Source organism: Bipolaris sorokiniana, assembly GCF_000338995.1.
Source record: "Bipolaris sorokiniana ND90Pr unplaced genomic scaffold COCSAscaffold_5, whole genome shotgun sequence".
Classification (NCBI taxonomy): domain Eukaryota; kingdom Fungi; phylum Ascomycota; class Dothideomycetes; order Pleosporales; family Pleosporaceae; genus Bipolaris; species Bipolaris sorokiniana.
In genome coordinates this window covers 2,078,646-2,089,757 of record NW_006911899.1, presented here as the reverse complement: position 1 = coordinate 2,089,757, position 11,112 = coordinate 2,078,646, and the positions used below count along the sequence as shown (strand labels likewise).

The window sequence follows — 11,112 nt, the reverse complement described above, 5'->3', positions numbered from 1 at the left end:
AGACTGTAGGTATCACGGCCGCAAAACACGAGGCAGCACGCCTCCACGAGCCTATAAGCACAGCATACTGTAAGTAGAACCATTGTCTAGATGAGGTGCCAGCCAGATTGTAGATAGTGGTGGAGGGGAAACGGCAGGCCTCTAGGAACAGCTGGCTCCCATAGGGAGTGACGTGGGGCGGCGCGGATTAACGTCTGCGCGGCGTCGGCTATTGGCTACGCCAGCCATGCCGGGCATAGCCGCGGAGAAAACACGGCTGAAACCGAGTAGGACTAAATCAATCAATCAATCAATCACTTCGAAAAACACCACACACAGCGAGAACTTGATTTTTGGAATTCAGTCGTTTTTTCGCACTCAAACGGACGCTTTTGACGCCAATTGACTAGCCAGCACTCAGCCGTAGCGCCCACTGCGACTGACGTGCCATGGCGACACCGTGGCCTCAGCAGCCCGCATGGCCAACACCATTCCGCGAGCATGCTACACGCCTCAGCACCTACCTTCAGGACGCGCTAACTTGCATCGATCGCACTCAAAGCCAGCCCGTACCGGCAGACCTCGTCAAGATTATTATCCATGGCACCCTGACATTCATACTAAAAGTACAACACGCCCCCGACCTCAGCACGGTATGCGACGCGCTTAGCATCCTGCAAACTGAGGCCAAAGCGACCTCGGACAACACCACGCGAATGCTCGACGCCGTCAAACAAGAATTTAAGACCGAACTCAAAAATACAACCGATACTATCCACACAATCGCTGCAAACGTACAACTAAACATAAGAGCTGGAGAGGAAGCAAAGACAGCAGCCAAGGAGGCGGCAGAGGTAGGTAAAGCCAGCCTAGAGATGGCAAGACGGATCAAAAATGCAGGACCACAGATAGGCGGCACGCTCAGCTATGCTGCGATGGCAGCGAGGGGCGCGACGCTAGCAGGTACATCGAATACACAAGTTCCTAGAATGCCTTCTTCTCAGACGCAGCGTGAAGTCGTTGTGACTATCAGAGACCCCAATACAGTACAGAGCCTGCGGGCGATGAACCCGCGCAACCTCAATGCGCACGTAGAGCGCGCCATCGCGCAGAGCGGAAATGAGAATATAGCTAGCATCAAGGTACTCTCGTCAAACCAGCTAAAGAGCGGCGACCTTAGCATCAAGACAGCTACCAGCACTGATACAGAAGCACTAAAGCAGTTCGCCGACGATTGGGTCCACCGCGTCGGCAACAGGGCCACCATACGGATCACGACCTACGGCATCATTGCACACAGCATACGCACTAGCACAATCGACATGACTAGGTTCGAAGAGACGAGAAATCAGCTACTACTGGACAACAAGCCGTTCATCCCGCAGGCAGAAATTAAGGACATAGGATGGCTAACACGCAACGCACCCACGAAAGCCGCCTCTAGCGTTATTATAGAGTTTAGCAAGCCAGAGGACGCCAATAAGATCATCGACGAGGGCCTAATCTGGCAGGGCGAGGTCTTTCAGTGCGAGCGATACGAGCGACAGTGCCGTGTGAAGCAGTGCTTCAAGTGCCAACACTATGGCCACATAGGAACCCAGTGCAAGGCAACAATCGCATGCGGCTACTGCGCGCAAGAACACGAGAGTCGAGATTGCCCGTCGAAGCTTGACCGGACCATCCCTAGGAAGTGCGCCACCTGTCGAGGCGAACACGAAGCATGGAACTACCAGTGCCCCACCAGGAAAGAAGAGAGGGCGAAAGCGAAGGCTGCATACGACATGCGCCCACACTACTACCCGGTCACGGAGACAGGAAGGACGATTCCACTAGAAGAACCGGGAACCGCCGCCCGAAGGAGCAGACTCACGCAAGCCGCTGTATTGACGCAGCCAACACCAGTCATCAGGAACCGATCCCAGACCGGACGAGGGCAGAAGAGGACCAACGCTGGAACCACTGTTGACCCAGCAGAGCAACAAAACCCGCCGACACAGGCGAGCGGCAGCCAAAGGCCACAGAGGCACATCATGCCCACCCGGAGGGCTATGGAAGCAATCGGGAACAGCACGCGGCGAACACAGGGCGGCAACAGCCAGCACATGGAAATCGACTCTAACAACGAAGCATGAATAGACACAACAGACTAAACATATTACAGTACAACGTACGCAAGTCAAGAGACATGGTCATGGCATCATTACTACGTGACCCAGGGATCTACGACTTCGACATTATCGCTATTCAAAAGCCGTGGAAAAACCCATACACAACAACCACACATCACCCAGCCAAGAACAAGTTCCACCTTTGCTACCCAACAAGCCATACAGGAGGAATAGCTAGAGTCTGTTTCTTTATCAACAAGAAGATAGACCAACTAAGATGGCGCTTTAAGGAACGAACTAGAGACATCTGCTCTATAATCATAGACCCAAAAGACGACCAGCAACAACAAGAAAGACTGGTTATCCATAACGTCTACAACCCGCCGAAGACCTCGAGCAACCGACAGAGCGTACTACCACAGGTACGAGAAGCGTTAAGACAACATCATACGGACGAACAAATACTGCTTGGTGACTTCAATCTCCACCATCCTCTATGGGGAGGGCTAAATAGAGAGGTCGCCGATCTCGAGTCAGAAGACCTGATAGACATTATAGGAGACTGCGCACTCCATAACACTCTCCCACCAGGAACGACCACATATGAAGAAGGCCGCTCGCAGTCGACGATTGATCTCTGCCTCGTAACAACGGGACTAATCGACAAAGTTATTAAGAGCGAAGTAGATAGAGGTCTAGACCACGACTCAGATCACCTGCCAATAAGCACAACGTTAGACCTTACAGTGCAACAGCTCAAGAAGGAGCCGCGCAAAGATTGGAAGAGACTAGACGAGAAAGCGTACACGAAAGCGCTAAGACACGCCTTACCTCCGCTTCGAAGACCGCTCACAAAGGCAGCGCTCGACGCATACACAGGTGAGGTGACAGCCGCAATTCAGAACGCGATACACAAGGCAGTGCCGGAGACTCAACCCTCTACCTACACGCGGGAAGGATGGACTGAGAAATGCAGAGCAATCCTAACTGAGACAAAACGACTAAAAAGGGTACACAGTCAGTACCGCACGGAAGAGACCTGGGAAGCGTACCGCGCCGCAAGGAACCACAAAGCGAGAACAATTAGCAAAGCCCTACGCAAAGCACATAGAAACCGCATAGAGCAAGCGACAGAGTCACCAGACGCGCTGTGGAAGCTAGCGAGGTGGGCACGTACGAGGCATGACCAGTCAATTGGATCCACACCAACAATACAGCACCCTGACACCCGATGTGAACTAGAAGACCCAGCAGAAAAGGCTGAGCTGTTTCGAGACGTCTTCTTTCCACCGCCACCCGAAGCAGACTTAGGAGACATAGAGAATGCTACATATGCAGGCCAGATTGACATGCCACCAATCGAAGAAAAGGAGGTACGGACAGCCATTCGAGCAGCATCGCCCCTCAAAGCCCCAGGTCCGGACAGGATCACGAACAAGGCGCTGCAAGCCGGGATCGACCTAATAGCAGTCCATCTAATGAGGATCTTTAACCAGAGCCTGAGACTAGGATACTGCCCAAACTCATTTCGAGCGTCCATCACAGCTGTCCTCCGCAAACCTGGCAAGACCAACTACGCAGTACCTAAGGCATACCGTCCCATCGCGCTGCTCAACACTATTGGCAAAGTTATGGATGCAGTGATAGCCCGGAGACTGAGCTACTTAGTAGAAACCCACCACGTGCTACCGCTGACCCGCATGGGGGGAAGGAAGCACCGATCCACAGAGCACGCACTACACGCTATTACGGCGAAGATCTATGAAAGGTGGAACAGCGGAAAAGACAGCCAGGTAGCCAGTCTCTTGCTGCTAGACGTGACTGGAGCCTTCGACAACGTGTCTCACAAGCGGCTGCTCCACAACCTACGAAAACGCAAGGTCGACGAAAGGATAGTGCGCTGGATAGCAAGCTTTCTAAGCGATAGACACACCTGCATTTTAGTCGACGGGTATAAAACCAAAGACTACGAGATAAACACAGGCATCCCCCCAGGGCTCGCCACTCTCCCCTATACTCTATCTCTTCTACAACGCAGACCTAATCGAGCAGTGCAACGAGCAGGCGGACGCTATGTCAGTAGGGTATATTGACGATGTTGCTATCCTTGCCTGGGGCAAGACTACAGAACGAACGTGCGAAGTGCTGGGCACAGTACTAGAGAAAGCACAGCGTTGGGCATCGACACACGCATCTGTCTTTGCTCCCGACAAATTCCAGCTAACTCACTTTACAAGATCACGCAAACGCATCAACGTCGATGCGCCTATCCAGACAGAGTGGGGCGAGATAAAGCCGTCCCCAACATGCAAGTACCTCGGGCTAACCCTGGACAATAAACTGAAGTGGAGAGAGCAAGTAGAGACGATCAGACAGAAGGCAACACGTACAGTACACATGCTGAGTAGCCTCGGCAGCTCCACTTGGGGCGTCCGTATGCAAGACATGCGCAGACTGTACGAAGCCATCGCACTCCCACAAATGCTGTACGCTTGCTCGATCTGGTCCAACGCCAACCTCAACGACAAGAAGCGCGCCTACACACACAAGACGATAGATGCCCTGCGCAGCATCCAAGCAAGAGCAGCGAGAAGTATATGCGGAGCCTACAGAGCAACCTCAAGGGCAGCACTTGACGTAGAAACGTTTCTCCTTCCAATCGAACAGCAGATCTGGAAGCACAACGCAGACGTAGTTAACTACTCGACTGTCCTCGTCTAGGGACATCGCGAAAACCGCAGGCTTTGAGCCGAGAGAACTGGCGCTAGTAGCCACTGACAAGAACTACAGGGCACACAAGAGTCCTTGGCAGAAGGTATACGAGGCACTGAGGAGCAAGCAAGTGCGTGATTTAGACAAGCAAGAGCATATCCCGCCATTTATCACGCCCCCATGGCAGCGAGGACCGCACACCCACATCGACGGCAATGCAGACAAGGCCCGAGACCGCCACGATGCAGAGTGTGCAGCAGCCAACAGCCTTAGCATCTACACCGATGGCAGCGGCATCGACGGCGAGATTGGCTCCGCAGCGGTATGCCCACTCACACAGCAGACACTGTCTGTACACATGGGGCCAAGCACCCTATCGACAGTATACGCCGCGGAGCTGCAAGGCATCAGTTTGGCACTACAGATCGCGCGGAGATACGCAAACGAGTACAGTGAACGGAAGAGTATAGCCATATACACGGACAACCAGGCCGCTATATGGTCTATAGCCAAGGCGGAGGGACGATCTGGCGCCTGCATCCTCGGAGAGATCGCGCAGCAGGTCCAGGAGCTCCAGGACAAAGGACTAACCGTGACCGTTCGATGGATACCGGCCCATGTAGGAATCCCCGGAAACGAGGCCGCCGACCAGGCTGCCAAGGAGGCTACTGGATGGAGAGAGAACGGCCGCAGCCAGCCACCAGCAAACCCGCCCTCGCAGCTGCACCCACTCAGAACAACGCTCAGAAGGTGGTGCAAGACACAGGCAGAAAGGGCTTGGATCAGCGCATGGAGGGAAGACAAGAGAGGCCGCGCGACATACAGACACACGCCGACGCCCACCAAGAAAGTGCTGCAGCTCCACGAGAGGCTCAGCAAAAGGGAAAGCGCGCTATTAGTGCAGCTGCGAACCGAGAAGATAGGCCTCAACGACTTTCTCTTCAGTCGACACGTCCCGACCATTACCAACCCCCGCTGCAGCTGTGGAGAGAGGCGGCAGACCGTCGCCCACGTCCTCCTCCGCTGTAGCAAGTATAAGGACCTCCGGAACCGCATTTTCGCCAACCTATCCGGATGAAACAGCCTTAGGAAGATTCTAAGCACGCCGCAGCTAGCCACTAAAGCTATCGAGTATATGGAACAGACGCAGATCCTTGGGCAAGTGGGGATCAGAGATGAGTAGACGACGCCGAGCGCTGGGGGGAGACTGTAGGTACAGCGGACGCGACAGACGAGGCAGCGAGCCTCTACGAGCCTAGAATCAAAGCATACAGTTAGTGAACCGTTATCTAGATGGCCGGCTAAAGCATTTAGATGGTGGTTGATGGAAGACGGCAGGTTGCTGGGGACAGATGGTCTCTCTCGAGGGATGAAGTGGGGCGGCGCGGATCAACGTCCGCACCGCGTCCGCTGTCTGCCACGCCTGTCACTCCGGGCATAGCTGCGCAGCACGCGGCTGAAACCGAGTAGGAGTCAATAAATAAATAAATAAATAAATAAATAATCAATCAACCTACGTACCGAAAAACCCTGTGTGCCAAAAACAACCAATCGGATCGCAAGTATCATGAACTTCTCTCTAACCGTCGCGATCCGATTGATCGTTTTCGGCACACAGGGTTTTTCGGCACGTAGGGACGGATCTTATAGCCTGGTTTGCATGGAGCCAACACACTCCATTTTTAATCGACATTCCGCATTTTCAGGCCCGACAACTGCCACAAGGCTGATATGGCCGTCAGATATAATGGTTGGTAATTATTTACAAGGATACCGTAATTAGTGACAACTGCCATTAAACTACCAACGCACAGTCCCGCTATGATCTGTCCAAGTTCCTGTTGGTCCTCCTTTCTCGATGGTAGCCATCTCTATCACTTTCCCGGCCGCCGATTCTGGGCTTTGACCATATGGATCAAAGTTGACCATCTGTGTTGAGACTGTCCCAGGACAAACCACATTAACCATGCCACCACATCCATCTAGCTCTTGGGTGTAATTTGCGGCTAACATGTTCAATGCAGCCTTACTTGCCTTGTAAGCTGGCCAGCTACAACCGTAGTATTCCCAATTCTTATCCAAAGTGTTCGCAATCGAACCTTTTCGTGAGCTGACAAACACAACGCGAGGTGCTCCAGTTTTACGGAGTAGAGGAATACAAGCGCTAGTCAAAACAGCGGGTCCAAAGACATTTGTGTGGAATGTTGCCAGCATAGCAGCCCTGGTAGAGACTTCTGAAACTCCTTCGTACTCAAGTAGAATTGCCGCATTATTGATTAACACGTCCAGTTTTCCATGTTTCTTCATTATCATTGATACAGCTTTGTGGATGGATTCGTCTGAATTGAGGTCGAGCTGCACCGAGGAAGCACTCCATCCACGGCCCAATATCTGAGACTCGATTTCTTTCGCCTGTGCTTCGTTTCTAGAACCGATGATGACGTGATATTGTCTTTCTGCAAGACCTTCCGCCACAGCCCTTCCTAATCCACGATTTGCTCCGGTGATCAGAGCAACGGGTTTTGTGTCCATGATTGAGTCTGTTGGCAGCAGAAGATTATAAACTTATTAGAATGTGAAATGCCGGTAAGAGGATGTTTGAAAGAGATTCAGAATGTCATCTAAATTATTATTTAAATTTATAGGGCAACCATTTGTAAGTAAAATCCGAGGCAAAGATAGAAAAACCGAAAACTACTCGGGCCCAATGGTTCGTTCCGAAAATTTCAAGAAATTGCCCGCGCGCTGCACGGGCCTACCACCCCAAGGGAAATGCCCACCCCAAGGGCATTACTTAGATACAATATAATACCAACTCTACCACAACATTAGATAATCAGAATCTACTTTAGCAGAAAGTTTCGCAATATGCCAAAGAGTAATTCTTCAGCTTCAAAGTATAGAAAAGAGGTGGCGTTATACAAAGAGCACGCGGCAAAGCTTCATAGTCACCTCAAGCCAAACATCAGCTCTTACGCAAAGTCCACAACTTAAGCTATAAACGTCTCCTCTGTGCCTATAACAACGCGTCTACGCGCAGCAATAAAAAGCCAACCAATCACCGGCTGAATGACGCCCAAGATCTTGCTCTTGAGCGCTATCTTGACGCAATCAATGCTATTGGCTTTGGTATACACCACCACGTGATCGCGCAACAAGCCTACGCGTTGCTTCAAGAGTCGTACATGGGACCAGACGAATCACCGCCGCCACTAGGTCATAACTGGGCGCGACGCTGGCTACAGAGGCATCAAAAGTACCGCCGCGTTAGGAGCAAGCCGATGGAAGTACAGCGTATGCTGGCGCAACAGCCTGACGCGTTACGCCAGTGGTTCGAGCAGCTTCAAGCTACTATAGAGCAGCTTGGCGTACAACCTGACGATATGTACAATATGGATGAGACTGGTTGTCGGATTGGCGTTGCAAGCAGCCAGTATGTATACAGTGTTGGCGGCCGGCAAGTCTTTGTTGCCCACGCCAATAACCGCGAGCTTATTACTCTTGTTGAATGCGTCTGTTCTACTGGCTTTGCAATTGAGCCAATGGTTATTATTAAAGCGGCAACGATTATGGAGCAGTGGGTAGTTGATCTGCCTGATAACTACCTTATTGCAATCTCAGAGAGTGGCTATAGCAACGATCAGCTTGCGCTTGCCTGGTTGAAGCACTTTGATCGCCGGACGAAGCAGCGGTCTACTGGCGCATGGCGGTTACTACTAGTAGACGGACACGGCTCTCACTCAACTAGAGAGTTTATCGAATACGCTGAGCAGTAGTATATACAGCTCTTTGCGCTGCCACCGCACACTACACACCTCCTCCAACCGCTTGACGTTGGCTGCTTTCAACCACTCAAGTGGTACCACGGCCGCTGCTTAGAGTGGGCGTCTCGCACTGGCTCAAAAGATATTAACAAGGCAGACTTTCTAGCGACTCTTGCTGAGATCCGGCGTCTTACCTTCACGCGCACCACTATACAGCGAGTACGAGCGCGCTACACCATCACCAGCTCAGTTGCGACAGACACCGTACGTACAAAGTTCTTCGCTGTCTTTAGGCTCATCTCCGTCATGCCTACTACCGCTACAACGCTTCACACAAGTTCGGGTAGCGCTACAGGGTGAGCAATTGAGCGCGATGAGCTTGACTGGGACACAACACCAAAGCCAGAGAACCCACGACCTGGCGACACTGCATGGGCTACACCAAAAACCATTCGCCAGATTCAAGCGCAAGAGCCCTTCATCTACACTGTGCTTCGTAAGCACCTCCCACGCGACGTCGCTGCTAGCGTTATTAAACACCAACGTGGTGTCTCAGCAATTGCGCGCATCGCAGGGGGCTTACAGCGCGAGCTACACCATACAGAGGCAGCGCAACTTGCTAAAGGCGAGCGCCGTCGCCGTAAACGCCGTGCTCTTGAAGCGGGCGGGGGACCTATCTACTCGCAAGACGCGCGCTCAATAGTACAACGCCGCCAGATTAACGACGTCCCCCGCTTAGAGCAAGAGCTTGCTGCAAGATCACTTCGTGAGGTAACAATCATTGCTAATAAATGGAAGCGTATACGGCCTACAATACGGAATCAGGGCAAGAAATACCTTAAGCGCGCAGCTAGTAGCGTCATAACAATGTGTGGTGTTACGCGCTGGCAGTACGCCGTCAACGACCATAATTATAACACCAAGGCGCAATATAAATTGTAGCGCGCACAAGAGGATCGCAGAGTTAAGTATAACGAGAGCGTACTCGTAACTGATAATACAGAGGCAGCAGAGGTAGCTGCGCGGGCAGCAGTGACCATAATCGCGACTAAGTACAACAGCGACGTATATAGTGGCTGTAGTCAAAATGACTAGAGAGCATCTTAAAATATAGCTTTAAGAAGTAGTACGTTATCCTGTCTAAAATTCTGATATAAGTAGTTACACCAAAGTTTGCGACTAAAGCATTTTATTGCCCTTGGGGTGGGGGCATTTCCCTTGGGGTGGGCGGGCTGTGCAATGCACGGCCAATTTCTTGAAATTTTCCATATGAAACCGTTGGGGTGTTACAAGTAACAGGAAAGATTCTCCCCTTGACAAGTGACGAGATGGCTGAGGGCCTATGGAAGTTCACGTCAGAAGGTAATGGTCATCGCGGGGCGACGATCACGTGATTGGCATCTCGCCAAGGCCAGACATCTCGAGATGCCAGGTCCTCCAAAGATGCCGGTACCATCTCTAAATGCTAGCGACATCAGAGATACCAGTGCCTTGGCCAGATGGCAGGACTGGAAGCAATGAGGATATAAGGATGGATGGATTTCATTGTTACTCTGGTTGTGGTCAATTCAAATTGTACTTTCTTAACTAACTACTAACTAGTTAACGTGTTTCACCAGTGTGCGCCCCACGAAGTCCTCGTACCTCATCTTTGTAATAGTATTGCGCAACACTACTAACTACGATTTTTCTTATTAAGTAGAACAGGAAATTATTCTTCAGACGCGTCGCTATCCTCTATAGTTACCCTCTAAATCTACTTGGCACGTACGGGACTTGTGTCCAATTTGGCTGCAACGCCCGCAGCGCCGTTCACTGCGCACTCTCTTCGTAGGCGTTGCACCCTTATTACAGCTGCCACCCTCTGCCTTAGCGATCTGTTTAGCTATCTGACTAACTGTCTAGGACCTTTCTGCCTGTACGTAGCGCCGCTTGCGAGTTTTTCGCTTTGTTGCTTCATTAATTGTGGCTTCAAGGCGATCAAGTTTCTCGTGCACAAGCACCCTATTGTGAGCTATCTGCTGAGCTCCTTGAGGGAAGTTGTAGGAGACCCTTGCTGGATTTGCATGCGGTCTCGAATAAGCGTAGCCTGCGCCTCCATTTCGAGCGCGTTGCGCGGCGTTTTCGGCTCTCAGGTAATAGTCTCTTGCGCTGGTGGAGTCGGCGTACGCAGCACGACGCTAAGCTGTGATAAAACAACGTGATAGTCGTGTGGATACAAAGCAATTCGGTGCCTCGGTTAGGGACAAATCTCAAAATGTCGGGGGCAGATCTCGTTACACTCTCATGCACTTGCAGCTTCCGCTTTGCGCACGCGGCTCAATTGTCATCCCACGCAGGACACGGACCCGCCTGGTGTACGCTTGTCCAAAGATAGTTAAAGCATGTAAATGTGATGCGTTGATTGGTCTGAGAATTTGGAAGACGACGCATCGCTGACAGAAACTAATACTATTTGGGTAAGATTACCACTAAGCGACAGAGGCTTAGCGTGGGATCAGAGGTCGCCTGCTTACAGAAACCGGAAGCTGCAACTGCATGAGAGTGTA

At 51.6% G+C, this 11,112-nt stretch overlaps 5 protein-coding genes across 5 annotated transcripts in view; 3 read left to right on the top strand and 2 right to left on the bottom strand.

Annotated features, from left to right (window-relative positions):
• COCSADRAFT_35954 (uncharacterized protein) overlaps window positions 1–296 on the bottom strand; it is a gene marked incomplete at its 3' end in the record, with an annotated part of 2,161 nt that extends 1,865 nt beyond the window's left edge. The window contains exon 1 of the mRNA XM_007700248.1: window positions 163–296. Within this exon, the coding sequence (XP_007698438.1) occupies window positions 163–237 (75 nt within the window). The remainder of the gene's footprint in view (window positions 1–162) is intronic.
• A 132-nt stretch (window positions 297–428) lies between these two features.
• Window positions 429–2,111, top strand: COCSADRAFT_140533 (uncharacterized protein; the record flags this gene model as incomplete). The annotated part of the gene is made up of 2 exons (XM_007700825.1): window positions 429–1,496; window positions 1,581–2,111. The coding sequence occupies 2 exons, from the start codon at window positions 429–431 to the stop codon at window positions 2,109–2,111; spliced, it is 1,599 nt and encodes a 532-aa protein (XP_007699015.1).
• A 1,475-nt stretch (window positions 2,112–3,586) lies between these two features.
• Window positions 3,587–3,775, top strand: COCSADRAFT_51865 (uncharacterized protein; the record flags this gene model as incomplete). The annotated part of the gene is made up of 1 exon (XM_007700263.1): window positions 3,587–3,775. A coding segment is annotated over one exon (189 nt), but the record flags the coding sequence as incomplete, so codon positions are not given.
• A 1,919-nt stretch (window positions 3,776–5,694) lies between these two features.
• COCSADRAFT_86818 (uncharacterized protein) lies at window positions 5,695–5,877 on the top strand (the record flags this gene model as incomplete). The annotated part of the gene is made up of 1 exon (XM_007700824.1): window positions 5,695–5,877. A coding segment is annotated over one exon (183 nt), but the record flags the coding sequence as incomplete, so codon positions are not given.
• Window positions 5,878–6,391: 514 nt separating this feature from the next.
• Window positions 6,392–7,496, bottom strand: COCSADRAFT_35949 (uncharacterized protein). Its single transcript, XM_007700247.1, has one exon. It carries the CDS (start codon window positions 7,329–7,331, stop codon window positions 6,600–6,602), a length of 732 nt encoding a protein of 243 aa, XP_007698437.1. The 5' UTR covers window positions 7,332–7,496; the 3' UTR covers window positions 6,392–6,599.
• Window positions 7,497–11,112: the final 3,616 nt, after the last annotated feature.